The 27,760-nt window shown below is 32.8% G+C and overlaps 1 protein-coding gene across 8 annotated transcripts; it reads right to left on the bottom strand.

The window, feature by feature from the left end:
- Positions 1-6,961: 6,961 nt before the first annotated feature.
- LOC114324494 (IST1 homolog) lies at positions 6,962-25,577 on the bottom strand. Of its 8 annotated transcripts, XM_050646264.1 has the most exons (9): positions 25,291-25,577; positions 25,044-25,206; positions 19,523-19,742; positions 19,318-19,463; positions 17,396-17,503; positions 16,353-16,403; positions 14,261-14,314; positions 10,983-11,021; positions 6,962-8,370 (listed from the first exon to the last, which is right to left on the bottom strand). In XM_050646264.1, exons 1-9 carry the CDS (start codon positions 25,470-25,472, stop codon positions 8,203-8,205), a joined length of 1,131 nt encoding a protein of 376 aa, XP_050502221.1. In that variant the 5' UTR covers positions 25,473-25,577; the 3' UTR covers positions 6,962-8,202. The 8 variants fall into 8 exon arrangements, with proteins under 8 accessions (XP_050502221.1, XP_028128153.1, XP_050502224.1 ...); XM_028272352.2 differs by lacking the exon at positions 10,983-11,021; XM_050646267.1 differs by lacking the exon at positions 14,261-14,314.
- Positions 25,578-27,760: the final 2,183 nt, after the last annotated feature.

Genomic DNA, 27,760 nt, shown 5'->3' with positions numbered 1-27,760 from the left:
TTTGTCGAATCCACCACATATTTGTATATGGTTAAGTACGATTATAGCGACCTGTTAACAATCTGAAAATTTATTTATAATTTACATTTTTAGGTATATTTTGAAAAAGAAGCTACATCTCGATAAAAGGTGACTTATGAAAAAAAGACTAAAAGGCAAAAGTTTTAAAAACACTGTGTTTAACTAATGGTACCACAATAATAGTTTCATTGGAACGTACACAAACATTTGGGGGGTTTAAAGGAACAAAACCCCCATAAAATTTTTACGTAAATATATTAAAAAAGAAGCTACATCTCGATAAAAGGTGACTTATGAAAAAAAGACTAAAAGGCAAAAGTTTTAAAAACACTGTGTTTAACTAATGGTACCACAATAATAGTTTAATTGAAACGTACACAAACATTTGGGGGGTTTAAAGGAACAAAACCCCCATAAAATTTTTACGTAAGTATATTGAAAAAGAAACCGCATCTCGGTAAAAACTGGCTTATCGAAAAAATACTAAGAGGCAAAAAAGTGTGAAAAACGTTGTGTTTAACTAATGGTACCACAATAATGAATTAATTAGAACGTACACAAAAGTTTAGAGGGGTTTAAGGGAACAAAATCCCCATAAATTTTTTATGGAGTGAACAAATTTCACTATAATTTTGTTTTAAGATGTTGCTACCATAAGAATGATACATTTTCATTTTGTAACTTCAAAGGATTGTAACTTTTTTTATGAGCACATTTGTACTAAGGTAAGTTAGGTTCAGTCGAACTATTTTTGACCCCAGAATGTGAGGTATGACCAATCTTTTCGGGACACCCTGTAAGTAATAGTTTCAATTATATCAGAACTCTGTAAAAAAAGTAGTATCTGAAAAGATTAGGTTTGTCGATTTTTGGGTTTCTTTGATGAGACCACGTTCTGTGGCTTTGACGTTAATAATTAAAGAACGCAAAATAACGACAGCTATAAGGTCTATTATGTTAGTATATTGAATCATACCTACTTAAGAAATGTAAATCTTCCATAATTTGTATATATAGATCATAGTAATAAATAAAATATTTATTGTCTTTTGAATTGAATTTATTGAAACCTCTTCTAAGAAAAAGAAAAAATATAATCGGAACTGTCGTCGGTGTTCACTATAGTCTATCAACATCCAAAGTATGACGAAGTTGTTCAAATTATTTATTTCTGAAGACATTGTACAAGATCGGTTGACTTTTACAAATCAACGAGGCCGGTTGGAGAGTGAAAAGTCACAATGAAGTTAGAACGACGATAGTTTACAAATACCTTAACGAAATTGAAATTTACGCATATCGCACCTTTGGGGAAACACTGACACAAGTGTAAGTGGTGAATCGTAACTTATGAAAAGAAGTATGAACGCTGACCTCGCTTTTCCTATCCGTTGCTTTATTTTCCAAGAGTGGTCCCATTGGCTGTTTACGTTGGTACCAAGGTATGGGTAGCTGTCTACCCTGTCAATTGATTGTTGGTAATATTTTGCACTTACTGATTACCATGTACCGTGTGTCCCAATAAGAATGGCCCTCGGCCATATCTCAGGATCCGTTTATAGTACAGCTTTGAGAAAAAAATATTTATAACAAAAGTTGCCTCGGGAAAAGCCTGGAAATCATTTTCATAATTGTAGGTCGACCGATAGAAGGCGTAATTGAAGATCAAAAATTAAAAAATCAAAATTTTAGTAATGAAAGGGCACTGGAAATCCACTTCATCGTATTCATAAAATTCTGCGCATATTTGATTTCACAAGTTTAAGTCTACCTTTGCACATAAGAGATGGGGGTGAGTGGGAACCTTCTTATGAAAAAATGGTTTTAAGTCTAGTTCTGCTAAATCGAATTTTGTATACTTGGTCTTCTTGAAATCAGCTCTTTTTCGTCAATGTATGTGTCTTATTTTAGAAATAGCCTAATAAGTAAAATGACAGCTAGGATGAGTTATTTAATTATTTTCAGAGATCTAGTTTTCTTTGGAAAATATTAAATACAAGTATGCATTTTTAATCCTGTATTACAAAATTAGACCAAAATGAGCAACATAATACCGAAAACCGCATGTCAATACCTTTTTTTATCTCGAAATATCTTAAGAAACGTGTAAGTTTTAAAGAACTGTTAATGACACCGGTAAACGAAGTTAAGGAAAATTAGTGTGCTATGGAAAAAACAAAGAAACATTTTCCAGATGTAAACGTATATAATTAATTAAAACAATAAGATAAACAACACGATAAAATATAACAAAGAAATAAAAGCAACTACTTTGTGACGACCTAAATGTTCAAATAATTGTTGCCCATCATTTTCGATGCCAGCATTTAAGTTCAAGAGTAGATTGAACAGGAGTCTCAATTTCTGCTCTCGCGATGCTTTGAATGGCGTTTCGTATTCTCTAGATTCTAGATCATGTTTTCTCGAGTAGTGGGCCTAGCTGCAAAAACAAGGTCTTTAATCCGTCCCCATAAATAAAAGTCTAAAACAGTTAAATCCGTTGCTGTTCAATCTACTCTTGAAAGAGTAAATGTTTGCATCGAAAGTGATGGGCAACAATTTGAACATTTAGCCCGTCATTGAGTAAGTTACTTTTATTTCTTTGTTATATTTTATAGTGTTGTTTGTCTTATTGTGGTTTTAATTAATTAATACGTTTACATCTGGAAAATGTTTTATTTGTTTTTTCCATAGCACACTACTTTTCCTTAACTTTGTTTACCGGTGACATTAACAGTTCTTTAAAATTTACGTTTCTTAAGATATTTCGAAATAAAAAAGGTATCGACATGCAGTTTTCGGTATTATGTTGCTCATTTGGTCTAATTTTGTAATACAGGATTAAAAATGCATACCGATATTTAATATTTTACAAAGAAAACTAGATTTCCGCAAATAATTAAATAACGCCTCCTAGCTGGCATATTACTTATTAGGCTATTTTTTCGAAAATAAGACACTTACATACATTGACGAAAAAGAGCTGTTTTCAACACCAAGTATGCAAAATTCGATTTAGCAGAACCGGACTTACATCCATTTTTTTATAAGAAGGTTCCCACTCACCCCCACCTCGTATTTGCAAATCTACATTTAATGTAGACTTAAACTGGTGAAATCAAATATGCGCAGAATTTTATGAAGAATACGATGATGGTATTTTCAGTGCCTTTCATTAGGTAAATTTTGCAAAATTTTGATTTTTTAATTTTTGATATTCAATTACGCCCTCTAGCGGTGGACCTGCAATTATGAAAATAATATCCAGGCTTTTCCTGAGGCAACTTTTGTTATAAATATTTTTTTCTCAAATCTGTACTATAAACCAGTGCTTCCCAAACTGTGCGCCGCGGCGCCCTGGGGCGCCATGGCTCGACTACAGGGGCGCCGCGAAAGTTTTCTTCCAATATTAGACATAATCACATAATTACCTTCAAGTATTAAACATTAAACTAAAGTTGTTATGACAACTTTTTAACTTTTAAAATATACCTATATAAAAATGTTTCCCATGATAAACGAGTTCAGTTATTAGTAATTTTATTTGATGCCGACAATTAATATATCCTCGATATTTTAAATTCCACGAAACAATTCTCTTACTACTGTAAATTGACTTCGGACCGACAGGCCATAAATCACTGCCGGTCGGCAAATACAATCGTCTCTTTGCACGTGCACATTTTAAAACTATGAATTTTTACTTATCTAAATTTTAGTTAGTTGAATTTGTAGTTTCATACTGTTCGCATCGTTTTATTTATCAGTGTGAATATAAACAGGGTTGTTTCACCTACTTGTGTACAAAAGTTGCTGTAAAAATGGAAAAGTTTTTGAATTTAAATAAACAAGGTGATTCTAAAAATAAAGTGGATGCACCACAAACTAGTGGTAGAGTCGTGAAGAAACGAAAATACCGTAAATATGATGACAGCTATTTGGATTTTGGCTTTACATCAACAAACGTCAATGATGAGGAGAGACCACAATGTGTATTGTGCCTGAAACTTTTGGCTCCAGAATGAATGCTTCCAAGTAAGTTAAAACGCCACTTGGAAGCCAATCATCCAAACTTTGCTGACAAACCTCGTAGCTTTTTTACCAGGAAGTTAAATGATTTGAAGCAACAAAAAGGTAACTTTTCCAAGCATTTGTCGATACCTAAAAATGCTTTGCTGGCATCATACAAGGTTGCGTATAAAGTTGCAAAGTGTAAAAAGCCCCACACAATCGCAGAACAATTAATTCTACCGGCTGCTGTAGATTTGGTAAACATTATGATCGGAGAATCTGCGGGAAAACTTCTTTCAGCGGTGCCTTTATCTAACAACACCATCAGTCGCAGAATTCAGCGTATGACGGAGGATCTTAATGATCAAATAATTGAAAAAATAAAAGAAAGTGAATTTGCGTTACAGTTGGATGAGGCAACAGATTCTAGTAAAGATGCATACTTGATTTGTTATATAAGGTTCTTGGATGATAATACCATTGTGGAGGATCTTCTGTTTTGTAAAAAAATCACTACAAGTACAAAGGCGCAAGACTTGTTCGAGATCCTGAATACATTTGTGGTTGAAAACAATTTGGAGTGGACAAAGTGCGTTGGTGTTTGCACTGATGGTGGTCGTTCAATGTCTGGCCGTTATGGAGGATTAGAGGCGCTTGTTCGAAACAAAGCTCCGGATTCAGTATGGACCCATTGCATCATTCATAGAGAAGCGCTTGCATCAAAGAATCTGAGTCCTTCACTAAATTTGGTCTTAGAACGTGTGGTAACTGTGGTAAATTATATAAAAACTAGGCCGGTGAAAGCAAGGTTTTTCAAAAAAATGTGTGAGGATATGGGTGCAGAACACACGTCTCTGTTATACTACTGCCACTCACGATGGCTCTCTCGTGGTAATGTTTTGTCTCGTACGTTCCAATTACGGCAAGAAATGTACATTTTTCTTGAAGAAGAAAAACACCAGTATGCCAAGTACGTTGTAGAAACGGATTTTTTGATTCAACTAGCATACTTATGTGATATCTTTGAAAAGTTAAATGCGTTGAATCTCTCCCTGTAAGGCCGCAACACGCACATTTTAAAATTGGCGGAGAAGATTTCAGCTTTCAGAAAAAAATTAGAAGTATGGAAGAGAAAAATTAATGATAATAATATTAATGATTGTTGTCCCTTGTTGCAGGAGTTTATTATCTCCAATGAAGTTAATATCTCTTGCAATATTAAATCTATTTTTGCGGATCACTTATCAGAGCTTATCAAATGGTTCGAAAACTACTTTCAAGCTGATAATATCGACCAGTTTGCATGGATTCAAGATCCATTTAGAGCGGAAGCTCCTTCTGAATTTACTTCTTTAGAAGAAGAAAATCTCATTGATTTGGCTTGCGACAATACGTTGAAGACAAAGTTTGGCTGCACGGAACTAACTGATTTTTGGATATCAGTAAAAGATGAATATCCGCTGCTGAGTGGTAAAGCTCTGCGCATCTTAGGCTACGGCTCCACGGGCGAGAAATTGACGCAAGCAGTAGCAGTAAAATGAACTTAAGGTTCCGCGGAACGGAATGGGAATAGCCGAACTGAACCGACTACGCACAAGTCCTGTAGTCGGTACAGTTCGGCTATTCCTATTCCGTTCCGCGGAACCTTAAGTTAGTTTTACGGCTACTGCTAGCGTCAATTTCTCGCCCGTGGAGCCGTAGCCTTAATTCCATTTGCAACATCCTATTTGTCCGAAGCTGGGTTTTCGGCGGTCGCTGTAATAAAAAGTAAATACCCTGCGAAAATTAACGTGGAACAAGAAATGAGGGTAGCTGTGTCCAGTTTGATTCCGAGATTTGAAAAGTTGTGTAATGAACAAGAACAAGCTCATTTATCCCATTAATTACTGTAATTATTTTTTCAATAAATTGTTTGTGAATTTAAAGTATGTTTCATTATTATTAAATTAACCTAACCATATCAACTGCAACGGAGACCGTATTAACTACAGTTAAAGTTAGACGTTAAATCAATATTTTGACTCAGGGCGCCGCGGAAAAATTCTAGTTTATTAAGTGCGCCGCGAACTAAAAAACTTTTGGAACCACTGCTATAAACGGTTCCGGAGATATGGCCGAGGGCTATTCTTATTGGGACACCCGGTACTTACTTGGTTTTTTTTTTTTTTTTTCGTATTAAGATCAAGTCCATGTTCTTAACTTATATCTGATATGCGCGCGAGATTATTCTTTGCAAACCATCTAGAATCTAGGCTATCTGCAAAAACTACTGGGCTGTCGGCATATTATGATGTTGTTTAGACACACTCAGTTGACTAATATGCCTTCCTGTAATTCTCGCAGCGCTTGATCGAAGATATATTCAGAGTATAATAATAATAGAGTTTATTTGTAGCAAATAATGACATCATAAATAAACCCAGTTTCTCACTGAAGTTGATTGTCACATGTACTAAAACTGGTGCGTGGGGCTTAAATTTTGATTATATTAAACTATATTAATTTATCTTAAAGTTTACAAAAAAGAATAAAATATTTTCGCTCATCTGTCTTCAAATTTGGGCTCCTCTTCTCACTAATTCATTTACTGTTAAATTTTGTTTATGGGACCTACGAAACTCTCATAAAATTCAAGAAAGGATTCCGAAAAGTTTCTGATGGGATTAAAGTACAGTGCGACAAGTGAAAGGTGGCGGCTGACCTCGTATTCTGCATTTGTCGCTGTGTATTTTCGCTCAAGGTCACGCGCCAGCACTGGCTTGTCGGCTTGTATATATTAAATAATACCGGGGACAGGGACTCCACTATCTATGGAGACTGCCTCTGCCAATTGGTCGTTCACTGTAATGTTGCCAGTTTGGTTCTAATATGAATTATGATTCTTAAGTCTCTATCATCTATTGATAATTGTAAGCAGTAAAATAAAATATTTATTATATTTTGGTTATTTTTTTTATTTTGCTACAAGAAATATACATATTAAAAATATAAGATATACAATGTTTTATCGATAAAATTGAAGTTTATAAAATGACCAACAATTATATTGGCTGTAGGTTTGCCAGGTTAATTATGAATTTTAACTTTTAATACTCTTTTAACATAAAAAGATCTCTGAATCTACAAGAACAAGTCTGCGATATGGTCGATGAATGGCGATCATGTGACAGAAATTACACTGATGGAAACAAGCAATTTAACAAAACTTAATTGTGACATTTCAATGTCAAAGAATTGTTCACAAAGAAGGCATAAGCGAATGATCGAGCAATTCATGTTTTGGATGCGCTTGAAATACTTTTTCAGTGGAAAATATAAATATAGACATAACGGCAAATATAATGCAAACCTTATGATAACAGTTATTAATAATAATTATTATGATAACAATTTCTGGTAATGTCATAGTAAGGCTGTCGCGATTGTATATAAACAAGTAAAACATGTGTATTATTATCTTCGTTTCACGTGGTGCTATTTCTATCTTTGTGTTGTTGACTTCTGCTCTTGTCATAGTATGATCTCAAGGTCACAACATAGTGTAACGTGGGCTCCATAACCACAGCAACACTTGCACATAAACTACAAATCATCCGTCTTTGACTAAAACAGAATGTGTTATGTTTTACGAAATGTTTTTATAAATGCGCTAGCTACAGTACTATCAAATCACTCCTTATAAGATATTAACGACAAAAAAGATATTTAGATTAAGTTTCTTGTATAAACACAGTAGGTGACTTCGCACATAGGTCCTACTAGACTAGGCCATGTATCCCTTCACTATATTTTTATTCAACATAAATTAATAATTCAAAAAATATATTTGCAGATCTATAGTTAACAAACATCAATTAAACCTGTAAAACCTGTACTTTGCCACTAGTTACACATTCGTAACCTTTAATACTAGTTAAATCTCTTCCAGTCCCAAAACAAATTTACAAAACTATAGTACAAAATATATTGGATATATAACTGACACAAGGTTCAGTTAGGGAGCCTTTAAAGCGGCATATATGCGGCTCAACTTCTTATATAACACCGCTACAAACTACTATATAACTCATTAAAGTTAGAATGCTATAGTGATTTTCTCAAAGAAGTGTAGGAAGCGTATCACATAGCGCGGAGCTGGTTAAATAATTGGTTTGATAAATGTGTGAGCGGTTAGTGTTTCTTCTTCAGCTCGTTGAATCTTCTGGACAGGTCATCGAAGTCGATGTCGTCTTTTTCGGGGCTCGGGTCCATGTTGGGTACTGATGGAAGTTCTGGTAGGTCATAGACTTTGTCGTTCAGCTTTGATCTTGGAGCAGGTTTTGGTGCAGTGTTGCTATTCTGCAAATGATATAAAGCTTAGATTTGTGTTCGATATGTGAAGATCTATGATGGGAGTGCACAAAATGTGTAAGTATTATAATTGTGAGATGTTTCTGACAATTAGATTCCAACATGACATCAATGAATAATGAGACCCTCAAAGATTTGGGTAAACTCTTGCAGAAGACTGAACAGGTGATATAGATGAAGATGTAGTTAACTATTGGAGGCAGTGTAGAAATATATTGGAACACAAACTAACAGAAGGGATGGCAAGTTAAAAAAATGAGACAATAAGGTCAAACTGGTATGATACGGAGTAGGAGCATTAGTAAAAAATCAAACATACCTATATTCAAGAGCAAAGGACCAGAAAAGTAGAGAAAGACTATAGGCTGCTAAGACAAGAAAAATAAAGCAAGAACACCAACTGTAGGGACTAGAGCAGTCAAACAGAAAAAAAAAACGTGGAAATTGTATAGCAGGGTTTATCAGAATAGAAACATTCACACGAAGATTATCAATCGCGGCAGAAACAGTGAAGGAGAAATCATTGGCAATCAGGATGATATACTTCTAAGAGAGACAGAAAACTTTGAAGGGAAACTAAACATAAGAAATGAAATGGATTCCCAAGAAGCAGAAATACAGCTGGAAGGCGTGGAAGATGAAACAGAGAAAGATAATTAATTATTTATGTGGGAAATAAGCCACAATTAAAATGAAAAAAATAATTTTATTAACGTTTCAACGCCCAAATCGGGTGCCGTTGTCAAAATACAAAATATTCAGTAATATTTTGTATTTTGACAACGGCACCCGATTTGGGCGTTGAAACGTTAATAAAATTATTTTTTTCATTTTAATTGTGGCTTATTTCCCACATAAATAATTAATCATAAAAATGCCACAAGGAAATAGCTTCAGAACAACATAGAGAAAGATAACATCCCAAAAGAAGACCAAAAAACTGACAGAGCACAAATCACCTGAAGTATATGGCATTGCGAGCTTCTAGAAGGTAGAACACAAAAATTGAAGCATTGTAGATATAGTATTGGCTGTATTCTTTACGATAGTAGAACTAAAAGTGAAACAATAGGAAGTAGTGGCACAGGACCCACAAAAATGGAAGGCAATAGTAAACGCGGCAAAGACTCACAAAGAGTTGTAACGCCATTGATGATGATGAATTGAAGAGCTTAATGTGAAACAATGACAAGCGCCACACATGAGTTCAAAAAGAGTTAGTGTTATTATTGGTTAAAGTAATAGTATAACAAGCCACTAACAAATTATCTCAGCCCTTCATTAATAGATGGCCCGATAAATCTATGGTCACACTATTGCATAGGCCTAGTTCTAGTATCTACTCGACAGAATGACAAGCCACATCAAAATCGCGAACATGGGAGGAAGCGTTTCGGGTAATTATTGAGTTCTGACTATTCTAGAAAGAAAAATAGCAAAGTTGACTTGACATTCGATGATAGTGACCGTGACCCTGACTATGTACAATCTAGAAGTGACACAAGTAGTGAAAATCCAGTGATATGTAATTTTTTTCTAAATGTGGCTTGTCACATTATTACCATTCAAGATTAATGTAGTGGCTTATGACGTGGCTTGTTATATTATTGCATTTGGTTGTAGGATAATGAACAAAGTACTGAAGCTATTTCCTTGTGGCATTTTTATAATCAACTATTTTTAATGGGAAATAAGCCACAATTTTACTAACGTTTCGAAGCCCAAATCAGGTTTCGTTGTCAAAATACAAAATACTACTAAAATAAACAAAAATGTTGTTGCTAAGTAAAAAAAATTCTTCTAATAATTTATTTAATCTGACTCATTTATATTGGCAATTCAGACGTATATTATACATTTTAAAGTAGAAGACTTTAAAATGATATTTATGTGATTTACTATGGAATCTCTAACGCGAGAATTTTACTGTCATCGTTGCATTTGGTTGTCCTTTTAAAGACAGATCACATGCTATGATTCTTTTGTGACGGATATTCTTGAGTTGGGATTGATTTCATGTAATCGAATGAACTATCTTTTAGTAAAGTCGTTCCAGGAACGCAACTCATAAATATTGGCGATATCATTTTAAAGTCTTCTACTTTAAAATGTATAATATACGTCTGAATTGCCAATATAAATGAGTCAGATTAAATAAATTATTAGAAGAATTTTTTTACTTAGCAACAACATTTTTGTTTATTTTAGTAGCATTTTGTATTTTGACAACGAAACCCGATTTGGGCTTCGAAACGTTAATAAAATCATTTTTTTGGTAAAATTGTGGCTTATTTTCCATTAAAAATAGTTGATTATGATCAAACTACGTCAATAAAAACCAACCACACCCGTCAAAAATTCCAACAAGTTGATGGAGACAAAGAAATAAACAGTTTAACACCTATAGGGTTGAAACCACCCCGAACTCAGTCAATAATAGAAAATTCTGAATCTACATATTATTAAACAATTGCTCTGAAAGATATCTGAAAATATGAACAGCAAATATTTAACTACGTAGGTTAGTTATTAGCGATTATTTCGAAATGGAAAATGTGTACAAAGTGTTAGTTTACAACGGTATTAGTGCAAATTCATACCTCTAAATTAACATCTAGATTCAGGTCTTTAGGATTCTCCTAAAATTAATAGTTTAATATAAATAAAAAGTCAAAATGCACCCATAACTCAAACAAGCCAACAAAACTATAGTTTGTATTTAGTATTCTATAAAATTTACATTACCCCAATCTATCTAGTCTTAAGGAATATATATATATATATATATATATATATATATATATATTTATGTAATATGAAACTATGGTGTTCTGGATTTTTGGTAACACAAAGATAGCAATTATTATTGATTTCAGTTAGCCTATTTGTTAAATACTGTCTATTTATGATTGTAGTTTCCCTGATGCTGAAAATAAACATTTTCGAAAGCTTGGAACTATTATAAAGAGTTTTCTTTGAGATTGCTGCTACCCCAATATTTCAGCCTTGTTTCCTAACTGTTCAGCAAATATTATATACCTGTTATATATATATATATATATATATATATATATATATATATATATATATATATAACAGCACTACAGGCCTTAGAGCCACTTGGCAATCTTAAGGAATAGGACTGAAAAATTTCCATTTTCTATTACAATTAACTATTTAATACTGTGGCAAAAAGATTCTTCGTCTAATGCCATCTCTCTCTTTCTCTTCACACACACAATTAGCTATCTAATAATCATAATGCTCTCATACACAAAGCAAACCTTTGTGTGTGGCTGGGGGAATGTTTGGCCCTTTCGGTGTTGAACTGTATCAAATGCTTTTTGGTAGTCCACAAACCAGGTGTCAATATTGCAAGTCATATATCTGCATCTTTGGACTAATACCTGTAGACTAAACAGTGCATCTCTCGTACCTACGTCTTTCATGAATCCAAACTGTGTCTTGTATTCTCTCTTCGCATAGCTTGTATATTCTGTGGTGTATAATTTTAAGAAAAAGTTTTAATTAGCTCATTAGCCTACGGCTCCACGGGCGAGAAATTGACGCTAGCCGTAGCAGCAAAATGAACTTAAAGTTCCGCGGAACGGAATGGGAACAGCCGAACTGAACCGACTACGCACAAGTCCTGTAGTCGGTACAGTTCGGCCATTCCCATTCCGTTCCGCGGAACCTCAAGTTCACTTCACTGCTACTGCCAGCGTCAATTTCTCGCCCGTGGAGCCGTTCGCTTAGACTCATTAGTTGTCTGCCCAAGCTAGCATGTATGACTCTCAAAGTATATACATACTATCACTACGTTATTCCATACATTTTATTTGTGAGAAAATAAGTAACATCTGGGGACCATGAGATCTTCCTATATAATATTACATGTTCTAAAGTAAAAAACCAGAGTTAGAATGCAGTGTTAGTCTTACGGCGCGCATGGATGCCGCTCATGTCGGCACAGTGGTATACAACCGTAGGCAATATTGTTGTGTGCGCGTATATTCCAGTGCTATGATTCTTAAATCCGGTCCTAATGCAACGCTTGGGGCAAACCGGCAACATGGTCGGCCGTTCTCCGGTAAGAAATACATTGCCCTATGCTGCCCGCACTGCATTCTAACTATGGCTTTTAGTATAGTAATTAAGTATATAATATAAATCAGTGGTCGTTTGCCAAAAGCAGATATGTGCATTTTTGGTACTTTTCGGGAGAGCAAATTCAAATTTCCATGACGGCCGTAAAATTACAGTTTTAGCTTATATGTGAACTCATATAAATAGTTGTATAAACAATAAATTCAAAACCAAATATGATATTTCTAAAACTGCGATTTTATGGACATCGTGGACATTTGAATTTGCTCTCCTAAAAAATATTGAAAATGGACATATCAGCTTTTGGCAAACGGCCACTCAAATGTAAATATTATAGAATATCTTAATACAATTACATACAAAACAAGAAGCAATTTTCTCCAATTTTGTCTAGAAACAGTACGGTCGTCGAAATTCTGCAGTTGTGCTAGCAAACATCAGAATACATTCAGAATTCCCCAAAAATATTTTTAGGTCGACTGAGTGAAGTTCCATAATATAGCAGCGGAGTAAATGATATCGGAAGACATTACAAACCGATGAGAATATGGATTGACTGTGTGGCAGAAGACTTGAGAGAGAAAAGTTTAACCCACTCGTTGCCCATCATGCGCCAGCGAGTGATATGGTTACTTCAGTCAGGTGCTGTTCAACAAAATGGTTCCTAGCCGAATTCCATCCTCTTCAATAGGCAGCGAATGAAGAACATGAATAAGAAATGAAGATGGACAGAAATTAGTGACTAAGAAGAGTAAAGAACATCGATCCCTGAAAACGGAAAAGCTGAGGAATAAGAAGTGAAAGATACATATTGATTTGAGTAACAACTAGAATTAGGACAGGACTGGGAGACTGAGAAATTTCACGTGTAAGTAGGATTGACCATGGCTCAGTGCTTAGTCCTTATCTATTCTTAGTGTTGTACCTGATAACAGAATAAAGACAGAAAAAATGATGATGACGTGGTGTTATGTATAACCAAGCAAAATTGCTTTATTTGCCAGACAAAAGTAGTCAAAGAACAAGCATCATGATGATTATTGAATGTTGCTGATATTTAAAAAAACTACAAGAACATTTTAGCTGCTATCAAAAACTTAACTATAAAAAGTTTTTCAAAAAGGTCGTCCACTTTCAAGAACACAGCACTTTTTCAGAATTCATGAAAAACGCTAACACGGACACGTTTTAGACAAAGATCGAAATGTTTTAAACTAGTAATTTATATCAATATATTAAAAAATCACTTAAGAGCGTAGGCGCAAAATTTTGGCCCAATGCTTTTTAAATGCATTAATTTTTTTCGGATCCTGAAAGAAATAATAAATATTTTTGAAAAATTTAAACCAGAATGAAAGATTACATTATTACCGAGTGCCGAAAGTCACTTAGAATAAACAAAAAGTTTCTTTTGAATGAGGTATTTGAAATTAAAAATCACACTCAATTTTCTCTCTTTTTTCACTCCTGTAACTTATTAAAATAAACATTATAGAAGTTTTCAGTGATTTTCGACCCTCGGTAATAATATGATCTTTCATTCTGCGTTAAATTTTTCAAAAATACTTATTAATTTCTTCAGGATTCGAAAAAACGAATGCATTTAAAAATCATTGGGCCGAAATTTTGCGCCTGCGCTCTTTAACATTATTTTCTGTTAAAATTGCTTCTTTCTACCAGACTCTTTCCACATTAAGACGTAACATACAAACATGCACTTCTGAAATCAATCAAAATTTATTAGATTCATTGAACAATTCACCAACGTTACCTGATCTGTTTTTTCCGTATTGTCTCCTGATGCATTATCGTCCTTTTCCTCACTCTACAAAATTTGAAATTTCTAGAATTTTTCTTTATGAAAAACGTGCTAAGTTTGTTAGTTCAAAAGCATTGGAAAATATGGGGATTATTTGATAATGCGACATAACACAAATTGGGTGAATTCGGAATAATCTTTCTTCATCATTTAAAACGTTAAGTATGACAATATAAAGGGAGCCAGTGGCTTATTTTTGACAGTACGTCAAATGTCCCTCAAAGAACGAGGAATACTGAACGGTTTTTCTGAAGACAGAGAAGAGTTTGCAATTGTAGCAGCCAAAAGAAGAAGAAGGGTTTTTCATAGTGAATAGCCGTGTAGAAGTTTGTTAAAAAATTGAAATTAAGCTTGTTAATAGTAGAATGAAAACCGCAATTTATTCAAGTAATGAAGGTTTAAAAACTTCTCGCTGTAGTATTGGTACACCCAGTACACTAATAATTGACTAACACAGACATCAAGGATTATCCTCCAGAAAAACTGTTCCATAAAGAATCCTTTTAAGGTCGTAAAAGTACAGACCAGATCATAAATTGTTCCAGTGATTTTTTCCCAAATCTGTGAAAATTTAGCCTTCCCTTATTTAATATACATACTCTTATGGAGCTTTCGACTGGATGTCGCCTTGTTTTTACCCAGATCTGAGGAAAATATTTAACACCCCTGATACGCCAGTAATTGATAGTAAAAACAGGATATCATGTATACCTCCGAATTCTATTCTACTGCATGGATTTTAATGAAATTTTGGGGATAGCCTCTACTTATCTCCTAATTCAAAGTCTACCCTATTCCAATGTGCGCTTTTATCTTGGGGGTGGATCCCACCCCTTCTCCGGGCTGGAATCTTTTTTGTCAAAATAACCACGGGAGTGGCTAGAGGAACCTAATTCTAAACAAAAACTGTTTTATAATTTTTTTTGAAAACTCATTACTTTTTGAGTTATTCTTATTTAAAAATTTGCCATTTTCATTGAAAAATGTCACCTTTTCGGACAGTTTTTTGTGAATACCTTAAAAATTATGCATCTAACGAAAAAAACTATATAAAACATTTTTCTAGCTTATGCACAATCAAAGAGATTCGTTTCTTCATAAATCTTCTAATTATAATACAAAAAGAGATATGGTAGTTTAAAAGATATTTTTTTGGTGCATGCTCAAATCGGTGTGTTTAACTTAAAATAACAGAAATGGTTGTTGATTTTAAGGATATAATGCAACAAATATCTTTTGTAGTGCTTGAAAGGACCTTTAAAATGAGCACTGTTAAATGTCGATTAAATAGGGGTTAAATATACTTCTCATTTTTCCTTAAAATACATTAGTCATCAATTTTTTTACACCATATCTCGCTTAGTTTGAATGTAATCGACATTTAACAGTGCTCGTTTTAAAGGTCTTTTCAAGCATTACCAAAGGTTATCGTAGCATTATACCCATAAAATCGACCGTTTCTCTGTTATTTTAAGTTGAATACACCGATTTGAGCATGCACAAAAACAATCTTTTTTCATTTACCATGTCGCTTTTTGTATTATAACGGGAAGATTTATGAAGAAATGAATCTCTTTGATTTTTCATAAGCTACAAAAATGTTTTATATAGTTTTTTTCGTTAGATGCATAATTTTTAAGGTATTCGCACAAAACCGTGTCCGAAAAGGTGTCATTTTTCAATGAAAATTACAAATTTTCAACCACGAATAACTCAAAAAGTATTGAGTTTTCAAAAAAATATATAAAACAGTTTTTGCTTAGAATTAGGTTATCTAGCCACTTCCGTGGTTATTTTGACCAAACAATTTTCCAAGGGGTGGCAACCACCCTTAAAATAAAAGCGCGATAGGATATAGGGTAGACTATATTTCTTGAGCTATTCCCTACTTACTGTGAAAATATCAAGTAAATTGATGCAGTAGGATGGAATTCGGCGCCAAATACCCTCACTGACTGCACTATGATACAACTCTCAACAAACTATGTATAATATCAAGGCCCAAGTCCCACACCAGAGAAAACAAAAATATATTAAATATTACCTTTGGAGTAGCGAAATTTGGATAAAGATGTCTGTAAGTTGGTAATTCCTCCTACAAGAGTAAAAAGTACACCTCAAACACCATACAATAAAATTGTACACCAAATATGTAAAATGCATACACCACAACTGAAGTTACTATACTCCAAGCATTACTGATGTATTTTTGAAACAATTTAAGTAAATGGACAAAAATATGTTATATTTGGGTTTACGGTTTTATTAGCACTACTTAGCAATAATTATAGTTTCCCCTGCTTTCAAAAAAGCTACTTACAAGCTTAGCAAACCGTTTATATTTAATCACATAACTTACAATGTCAATTTTGGAACCCCAAAAAGATACAAAAAAGTTTGCAACTCCTATCTTCGGGCTTCCCCTTAAAATCCCGACTCCTAGGGGGGACAATGACTTCCCACGAATCTGTATGGCGTAGAAAAAAATGTTTCAAACAAGAAATGTAGCCGAGACAATTTTGAACAAAAATATTTATTAGCACTTGTTGTGTAGAATGAACTCTTCTCTCAGAAACAAAGCTTGAAGTGTCCGGTGATTTTGAATGCCAGTTGCGCGCACAAAATCAATTTTTTAAATAAAATTTGGATTCTTACGATTGTATACATAATGTGCTAATAAACTTTTCTCTTCAAAATTATCTCAGCTAGGTTTCTTGTTTAAAATTCGTTCTTGGTAATCGATGTTTTCCGTCCCCCCGCCCCTGGGGGAGGAGTTCTAAGGGGAAGCCCGGGGGTAGAAATAACGAACTTTTTTCCATCTTTATTGGCACTTTTAGCACAATTCAGCTTGTTTGTTCCATTTTTAGAGATCAAATCTCTGCTGACTAGACCACGGTACTGTTGTCTTAAAATAAAATGGAATATTGAAATATTTAGCCCTTTATAAAAAGCAAAATGTTTGCATCTTAAAGATGTAGGAAAATTTCGACAAAAAATGACCACTTTATTTATTTGTAAAATATCGAAAACTTAAATTGTCTACAAATATACATCGCAAAATCAAACTAAAAATCCGAAGAAACTTACCCCGATGTCAGTATTAACTTCTTTTTCTCCATTTGGTGGAATATTATACGGAAACGGAGGTGTAGGGGGTGCTGTTGGACCGATATTGAGTTCTTTACCTTTCTGATCCTACAAAACAACATAAGATAATCCTTATCTTAACGATTTTATTTAGTCCAGTCGGGTTAGACGAATAACAGGCCTAACCTTGCACTACAAGCTGCCCCAAATTTTATTTTGCTAATCTTTAGTAGTATAAATTATAAATTTAAAATCTCGACTGAATTCCGCCGTTGCGTTAGCCGCCATCTTGATTCTAAACGAGAATCGTTTTTGCTCAATATCTCCGCCATTTTCAACTTTTCGACAAAATGCATACAACCTAAAATTGTTGAAAATGTGATTTTCTATAATTTCTTTAATTACAATTTTTTCGTGCAGTCTATATTTTCCGAGTTATGGCGGAAAATAGTCACAGTTAGAGCAAAATTATTGAATTATCTCGTTTATTATTAGTTTTACGACAAAAATGTACCTATACAAAAATGGAGAGAATTAAATTTTACATAATTTTGATCTTTCATTCAAAAGCGCGAGCGTAAGGCCCCCCTATGGTTTTACAGCAATTGTTTTTGTTTAATATCTCAGCCATTTTCAAGTTTTTGACAAACAGTGTAAGGACTGAAACTGTTGCAATTGCGATTTCCTACAATTTTTCGAGAGAACTAGTGGCGGATCTACGAGGGGGGTGGGAATGGGGAAATTCTTCTCAACAGGGTCCACAATTTAAAAAAAAATTGTTGAAATATAAAAAATATATTAGCTGACATGAAACTTAAAATATCGACAGACAAATTCAACCAATATTGCCAGTTGATAAATAAAATAAAAAATAAACTTGTTAGTTCATAAAATTAAGTGAACTTAATGCATTTAAGTTATTATTCATATATTTTATGTAGTTTGGTTGGTGTTTTATTGGAAGTTTCAAAAATTGTATAAAATATAATTAATTCTCTTTATTTTTGTTTATGTACAATTATCTTGTATAGTTAATAAGATAATTCAATAATCATGCTTCCCCTCCACTTCCACTATTTGCATAAAAAAAACTGTGGAAAAGAAATTGTAGGAAATTGCATTTTCAACAATTTTAGTTCCTACCATTTTTGTCGAAAAGTTGAAAATGGCGGAGATATTAAGCAACAAGGGATCTCTTTTAAAATCAATATGGCAGCTAACGCAACAGCAGAATTCAGTGGCGATTTTAAATTTACACTACTATTAACTTCCCTTAAAGGATAGAATTATAAAATTTGGTGCAGCTCAGAGACAAGATTCAATTCAAAAATTATTCTCCCCCACCCCTTTTTACTATTTTCCCGCTTGACTCGGAAAATATCAACCGCACGAAAAACATTGTAGGAAATCATATTTGGAACAATTTTAATTGTGGCCATTTTTGTCTAAAAGTTGAAAATGGCGTAGATATTGAACAAAAACAATATTGCTATAAAATCAATCATGTCTTACGCTCGCACCTTTACCACATACATACTACCATACATTGATTTTACCAAAAAACCAAAGAAATCAAAATTGTATAAAATTTGATTCTCTTCATTTTTGTTGTAAAACTAATATTAAATAAGATAATTCAATAATTATGCTCTAACTGTCACTATTTCCCACCATAACTCCAAACGAAAATAACGACCGCATGAAAAAGATTGCAATAAAAGAAATTATAGAAAATCACATTTTCAACAATTTTAGTTCTTATAATTTTTGTCGAAAAGTTGAAATTGAAAATGGCTTTTGTCGAGAGTTTAAATTTACACTACTATTGACCCCCCTTAAAGATTAGAAAAATAAAATTTGGGGCAGCTCGTAATGCAAGGTCAAATACAATCACGACTGGGCTAATTTGTTTTGTCACTTACCGGGTAAGTAAATGGTTGGGGCGGCATGGGATTTACAAATTGTGGTAGCGGAGGTGGTTGTGGGTAGCCAAAAAATCCTGGAGGTTGGGGCATACCACCACCACCCAAGTTGTTTGTGGATAAGTCGATTAACAGTGCATCGTGTCCTAAAAGAATCAAATAACTGAGTTGTACCAGAAAATTATGGAAGTTGTGCGTAAGTTACCTTTCTCTGTAGCCATAATCTGTGCATCAGGTTCATAAGGCACATTATACGATTTTGCTATTTCTATCATATATTTCTCAACAAGAAGTTTTGGGGGAGCTTGAATTGACAACTTGTGCTTCAACTTAGCACTTATGGATTCGACGGATTCTATTCTACAGGCTTCCGCATATTGAGGACCGTATTTTGTTGCCAAAAGATCAGCAATGACTTTCAATTCCTAAAAGACAAACTTCTATAAGTATCCAACTTATACAGACGATATTTGAGGCCATGAGAGCCAGAGTGGCCTAACTGATTTTAACACTACTTTACATAATCAAAGAAAATGATCAGAAGCTATCAATGTCAGATTGTTTTAGTAATTGTATGTTGACCAAGTATCATTATTGGTCAACATACAATTACTCAAACAATCAGACATCGTTGGCTACAATTACTAACAATGTCCGATTGTTTTAGTAGTTTTATGTTGACCAAGAATCATTATTGGTCAACAAACAATTACTAAAACAGTCGGACATTGATAGCTTCTGATCATTTTCTTTGATTATGTAAAGTAATGTATCAATTGGCACAAGTATTTAAATTTAAATGACATAAATACTGCAGTACACAATTTCTATCATATTCTGAGTATGGCATTAAATCTTTTTGTGCCCAAAAAGAAAAGTAAGGTATCAACTTTCCCAAAGTGGTTCAATGCTGAGTTGAGAAATTTAATCATCCAAAAGAAAATAGCTCACAAAAATTACAAGAATACTGGCAATCGCTGTTATTACATAGAATTTTCAAAGTTACGTAGTCAATGTAATATTTTATCTAAAGAATGTTTTGTGAATTACAAAAAAGACCTTGAAAATAATTTTAATACCGATCCCAGGTCATTTTGGAGATTTTTTAGCCGAAAAAATAATCTATATGATGTTCCTAATAATATGTATCTAGCTGATAAAAAAGCTGTGAATGGTGATCAGATAAGTGAACTTTTTGCTGTTTACTTCTCTGAAGTTTATGTTTCTTCCCTGGATGTAAGTTATCATGACACATTTAATAATTATTCATCTATAAAGTGTGATTCTTTGACAGCGGAAGTTATTTTTGACGGTTTGTCAAAACTTTCTAATAATGTAACAGCTGGACCGGATGGTCTTCCCGATTTTTTCTTGAAAAACTGTGCTTACAGTCTAACTCAACCATTGTTTGTTCTATATAACTTATCATTGAAATTAGGCATTCTTCCTGATAAATGGAAAACTAGCCATTTAATTCCAATTTTTAAATCTGGCGAAAGAGAAAATATAGAAAATTACAGAGGTATATCTAAACAATCGACCATTCCTAAACTACTTGATAAGTTGATTTATAACCATATTAGTTTTACTTGTCAACAATTAATAAATAATTATCAACATGGCTTTATGCACAAGAAATCCACAACTACAAACTTACTATCTTATGAAACATTTATTATCAGAGATCTGGAAAGAAAATGTCAGGTAGATTGTGTATACACAGACTTTTCAAAAGCCTTTGATAGGATTGACCACTACTTACTGCTACATAAACTTAAGGCATATGGTTTCAGCGATCAGCTTTTAAAGTGGTTTGATAGCTATTTAATAGGTCGCACACAAAAAGTCAAACTGGGTTCATTTATGTCAGATGCAATACAAATAAAATCTGGAGTTCCACAAGGTGCTCATTGCTCGCCCCTTCTGTTCAATCTATTTATTAACGACATAGGTGAATGTTTTAATCACTCTAAGTACTTGCTATTTACTGATGATTTGAAGATTTACAGATCTATCAAAGATCATGAAGATTGTAGTCTCCTTCAAAACGATCTCAATAATTTAGTTGAGTGGTGTAACAAAAACAGACTCTTTTTAAACATTAATAAATGTCATTTCATTAGCTTCCACAAAGTTGCAAAAAAATATCAATCATCATATGTCATCGACAGTAAAGCGCTCTCTTATGTTAAAACAGTAAAGGATTTAGGAGTAATATTCGATGAAAACTTAACGTTTGTGGATCACATTAACTATGTGACAGCAAAGGCTTCAAAAGTACTGGGTTATATACTTCGCAGTTGTGCTGATCTTTCCCTTAATACAATAAAGGCTGTTTACTCATCATTGGTTATATCTATATTAGAATTCTCCTCTATTGTCTGGTCACCATTTTATAATGTTCATGTTGTTTGTCTCGAGAGAGTTCAAAATAAGTTTTTAAGATTTGCAGCATACAGATTGGGATATAATGTTACTGAACTAAACCACAACTATACCATCATCCGTAGTGATCTCAATTTGCACTCCTTAAAATACCGTAGAATTATAAATGATCTAGCTTTTATTTATAAACTATTAAATAGTGAAATCAATTGTCCTGATTTATTAAAATTAATAAACTTTAATATTCCAAACCATAATCTGAGAAATAATAACTTGTTCCATGTACCTCATCATTCAACAAACTATGGTCTTAACTCACCAATAGATAGAACTTTAAGTCGCCTGAATGATTTGGACATCGATTTATTCTCTTTTTCCAGTCGAGTATTTAAAAACCGACTAAAATCAATTTTTCCGGTCAGCACTTATGTTTAATATTTTATATTATATTATCAGTGGATTTGTTAATTTTTGCCATGGATAATGTTTTTGTATTATGTAATGTGTTAATTTTTTATTGTCTGTAGTTAGTTGATTAATGTCAGTTTATATTATATTATTATGTATTGTCACTGCATAACGTGGATTGTGTGTATGTTAAATTTAGTTTTATTGTAATGTACTTACTACAGTTTTATGCTGTCACACTTTCATTTAATTCATTTAATTTTATTTTTAGTTTTTTACTGTTTTACTGGACTTTACTAATACTACTTTTACTTCTACTTATTGTTTATATATGTATATTTTTTTTTTAAATTGGGAAACCCGTAAATAAATACATAAATAAATAAATAAATAAATAAATAATGTTAAAATCAGTTAGGCCACTCTGGCTCTCATGGCCTCAACTATAAGTTATCTGATTGATTAAGTTTTCTAAGCTTAAATTCCTTTTAAGAGTCATTAAAACTTGAAGGAGTTGTAATTGGATAGATAAACGGATGATTAAATGTGAACACTAGGTAAAATCTGTTGTAAAACTTTAATACAATTAAAATTTATGTTTGGTAATATCATGCCCCACGCACACTAATAAAAAAAATGTAATCGTATTTAGTTTCCTTCCAATTTGTGCGAGGCGTCCGTGTTCAGTCATTATCATTATGGCACATTATTATGGTCAGTATTATTTTGTGTTTGTTTGTGTCACCATAAAAAGAATAATATTATTCAGTCGTGTTTTTTGATATTTTTGTTATTTTGTAATCGAGTACCTTTTTAAAGTTAAAGGTAAGTTTTTCTGATTGTAAGGTAGAGATTTTCTGATTGTACTGTTTATCCAACGGGTTTAAAATACACATTTTATTTAACGTTTTGTTGTTAGGTCTAATGAGAGAGAGAGAGAGAAAATTTATTGTTTCTAAAAATGAGTTAACATTTATAAAACACAATGTGGTATAGTACAAACACAGTACAAGATACATTAAAATACTAACTATAAAACTTCCATAATAAAAAAGCCATCAATTAGCGCAACTGTCCTCAAAAAATTCCTTGATACTATAGTAACACTTAGATAATAAAAACTTCTTGCTTGCTCTTCGGAATACAAAAATATTGCTTGAGGATCTTATATTGAGTGGTAGATGATTAAAAACTTTCTTTCCAGTGTAAATAAATGATTTTTTAATTAGTGTAGAAGAGGGAATTGGAAGTGGAATAACGTAAGTTAGATGAGTGTTATAAAGGGAATTTGTTCGAATATCCTCTTTATATTTTTTAAAAATTAAGCACGCTAATTCAACAATATATATGCAAGGAAGTGTCAAGATACCATGTTTCCGGAACAGAGGCCTGCATGATGTACCAAACTTGACCTTGCATAAATATCTAAGTGATCTCTTTTGTAGCATAAAGATTCTACTGAAATGATGAAGAGAACAGCTACCCCAAAAGGCAATACCGTATCTCAAATTAGATTCAATCAGGGCCACATAAACACTTTTTGCAATCTTGAAATCCAAATGGTGTGCAACTGATTTGACAGCAAAGCAACCCGATGATATCTTTTTGCTTAAATATACAGTGTGTTGCTCAAACTTAAGTTTATTGTCAATATGGAGACCTAAAAATTTGTTAACAGTGTCAGAACAAATGCCTTCATTACCCAGAGTAATGTTTAGATCATTCTTAGAAGAAATTAATTTGGTTTTTGAAAAATTAAATGTCAAATGATTAGCTAATGGTTCCAATCAGCTGTTGTGTGAAGACAGTGGAAAAGTTCAACAAGTAAACATATACTTAATCCAAATTAATACTCATATTTCTATGTAAAATGTCACATTATATAAATAAATAATTAAGAAACAAAAGTTATTTGTGTTTTACCTTTATTGTCCACTTGAATAAAATATTGGTTGCATTCGGACGACCACAGCAGATGACTGTCAGCAGTAATCTGCTGAGTGGTTGTATCCAGCGCTGATAGGGAAAGCTTAGTAAATCTCTGAGCAGCTGACTCCAGCGGTGTCGTCTAAACACTGTAGCTTACTCAGCTGTCCAGTCCCTGTGGTCGTCCAAATGCCCCATTACATTTTGGAAGTACCGTATGGAGTATATGTATTGTCCTTTTCATGATCATTTTTCAGTGCGTAACAAATGATAGGAAAAAGCGTAAGTCCGTGATAATACACATTTATGACATTTATTCTAACATGACATTTTAGTTAAATCTGACAGTTGTCACATTTTATTTTCAATTTGGAATAAAAACAAATCAAATGTATTTCTTGCATTTATAAAATGGCATTTTCTTTGATTTGTATAGTCTTATAAATTATACAGATTATATTTGTAATATTATTATCTAATTAAAAAAAAATATTTTTTTATTATGGCGCCATCTATCGACAACTAGAATAACTAGAATAAATGTTATAAAAATGTCACCGACGAAATGTAATCACCGACGTGCCTTTTTTTCTGTCACATACAATTTAATGCGTTAGAAAGAAATCGAAAAACTGTGACGCACTGAAAGATGATCATGAGAAATACTATACCTAGCGTGGAGGCTAGATTATAGTACCCTTCCAATTAACCAGGTGACACTGAAATATGTGACATATTTTTTGAAAAGAATAAGATTGCATTCTACCCAATCCTACTAACACTTTTATCTATGAGTAATATTAATAGGTGATATTATGAAATCTTTATTATATCTTTATTACTCTAACCTTGATAAAGGCTTATACTAATAAGTACATCCATGTCTCATGCACAAGGAATTGATATTTAACCTTTTAGTACTAAATTGAACCATTAATCCAACAACCCAAGTTTAATTATGGAAATTATGACCTTGTTTATATCAATACATTATAATTGATATCTACCTGTACATCTGACATAAGCCGTGGAGCCACCCAAATAAGACTTGATACAGCTTCAGCTATTCCATCATCCAATTCTTTCATGTTTGAAATAAGTCCGAATCTTGCCAGCAGCAAATCACAGTACATTTCAACTACTTCTAAAGCTTCTACAAGATAATCTTCCCTAAAAGTTAATGTAGTTACTAATTGTAGCACCACTAAGTGTATAATGCGAGCAAATTTTTATTAAACGGGCAAAATGTATTACCTGATGATGTATTCTACTCTGATCTTGGCCCTTTCGATCTTCCCTGCTACTATGTAGTCTGCGATTTCTTTTCTGGACTTCTCCGTTAACTCTGATTTCTTTTTCTGGAGCAATTTTAATCTTGATATTGATAATCTAAGGTTTGTTTTGAGTTTTGGGTAATTAGGACCGCTTGAAAACATATTTGAAAATGAGTTTATTAGCTAAAACCACCCTAAAACTACAAAAAATTAACTTTTTATTGCTTTATTATTAGATATGAATCATCTGTCTAGTTGACAACACTAACCTTGACAATCTTTAAACGTCAGATTCAAACCTCTTCTTCTTCTTTTCGGTTTCTGGGGCCTGATTCTAATTCATTTCGACAGTCGGAATTTCATTTCGACACCGCCATTCGATATTAGTTACAACTGGTGATATTAACCTTATCATGTTGAGACTGCTCAGAATTTGGGTTGGCGCTCCCGTTTATTGGAACTTGTTGATAGTCTGGGAAAATTGTCGAAAAAATGCCATTTTTGGGAAAAATTATTTACCAGCTATTTTATTGCTAAAATCGAATCTTAAGATTGCATATACAGTGCGTCCATAAAGTAACGCATAAATTCATTATTTCGTAAACCAGCGACATTAATGAAAAATCCTGAAACGGGTCGATTTTTATTTTTAGATTCAGATTTTTTGGCATATATATCATACTAGTGACGTCATCCATCTGGGCACGATGACGTAATCGATGATTTTTTTAAATGAGAATGGTCATGTGATAGCTCATTTGAAAGGGTATTCAATTCTCTATTCACTAATATAAACATTTACCTAATTATTTATACAAGGTGTTCAAAAAACATTTTTTTAATTAAAATAATTGAAACAAAAAGAAGAATGTACGTAATTTATTTAATTCAAAATACGTTTTACTGTTGTCAGAAAACAGGAAAAAAATGTTTATTTGAGAAATAAATATTGTTTTTTGCTTAAATTCAATGTTAAAGCTGCCACCCACCTGTCGCTTGGCAGTTTGAACATTTCGTTTAAGCGAAAATCAATGTTTATTTGTGAAATAAAATTTTTTTCTGTCTACTGACAGTAGTAAAATGTATTTTGAATGAAATAATTACATTATATTCTTCTTTTTGTCTCACTTATTTTAATTAAAAAATGTTTTTTGAACACACTGTATAAATAATTATGTTAATGTTTATATTCTTGGATAGAGAATTGAATACCCTTTTAAATGAGCTATCATATGACCCCTATTCTCATTTAAAAAAATCATCGATTACGTCATCACACCCAGATGGATGACTTCACTAGTATGATATATATGCCAAAAAACCGTAATTTAAAAATAAAAATCGATGTGTTTCGGGAATTTTCCTTTAATAACCAGTTTACGAAATAACGAATTTATGCGTTACTTTATTAGTAATATGGGGTATGACAAGTCCGCAGAAAGTGTGTTATTTTATTTATAAACAAATTAGCACTTCTAAATCTTCTTTATTTTAAAATTAGTGGTCTGTAACTCCTTAAATTTTTCCTTTGAGCCAAAAACACTCAAATAAAAATTCACCGTAATTTAGTTCTGCACAAAGTTATTTTTTTTCCGATTTCCTTCAACAAAAATTTTACTCAGAAAATCCGAGTTTTCCCAAAAAATCTGCAATTTTCAATTAAAATTTTAGGGAAGTACCTAATTATTTATCAATAATTAAATAATTGATGACATGAAAGATTTATTATAGTAGATTATACAGAGGGGCTAAATTATGGAATAAATTCATTTCTTTAAAACGGACGATTTTGGAGCAAAATCCCGAAAGAGGTCGATTTTTATTTTTAAATTAGAATTTTTTGGCATATATTTCTTACTAGTGACGTCATCCATCTGAGCGTGATGACGTATTCGATAATTTTGTTAATGGGAATAGGGGTCGTGTGGTAGGTCATTTGAAAGGGCGTTCAATTCTCTATTCAGTAATATAAACATTATTATCATTAGGTATTTATACAGGGTTGGCAAAAAAAATTTTTGAATTAAATTAATTGGCGCAAAAAGAAGAATGTATGTAATTTATTTAACTCAAAATACATTGTACTGCTGTCAAAAAATAGAAGAAAAGGTTTATTTCACAAATAAGCATTTCTTTTCGCTTAAATTAAATCACAAACAGCCTCCCTCCTACCTATTGGCAGTTTGAACATTTAATTTAAGCTAAAAGCAATGTTTATTTGCAAAATATACATTTTTTTCTATTTTCTGCATGCATTCTTCTATGCGTCAATTAATTTAATTCAAAAATTTTTTTGGCCTCCCTGTATAAATAATGATATTAATGTTTATAATACTGAATAGAGAATTGAACGCCTTTGTAAATGAGCTACAACGCGAACCCCTATTCCTATTTAAAAAAATAATCGATTACGTCATCACGCTCGGATGGATGACGTCACTGGTTTGAAA

This window comes from Diabrotica virgifera, chromosome 3 (assembly GCF_917563875.1).
Source record: "Diabrotica virgifera virgifera chromosome 3, PGI_DIABVI_V3a".
Classification (NCBI taxonomy): Eukaryota; Metazoa; Arthropoda; class Insecta; order Coleoptera; family Chrysomelidae; genus Diabrotica; species Diabrotica virgifera.
This window is presented reverse-complemented; position numbering and strand designations above follow the sequence as displayed.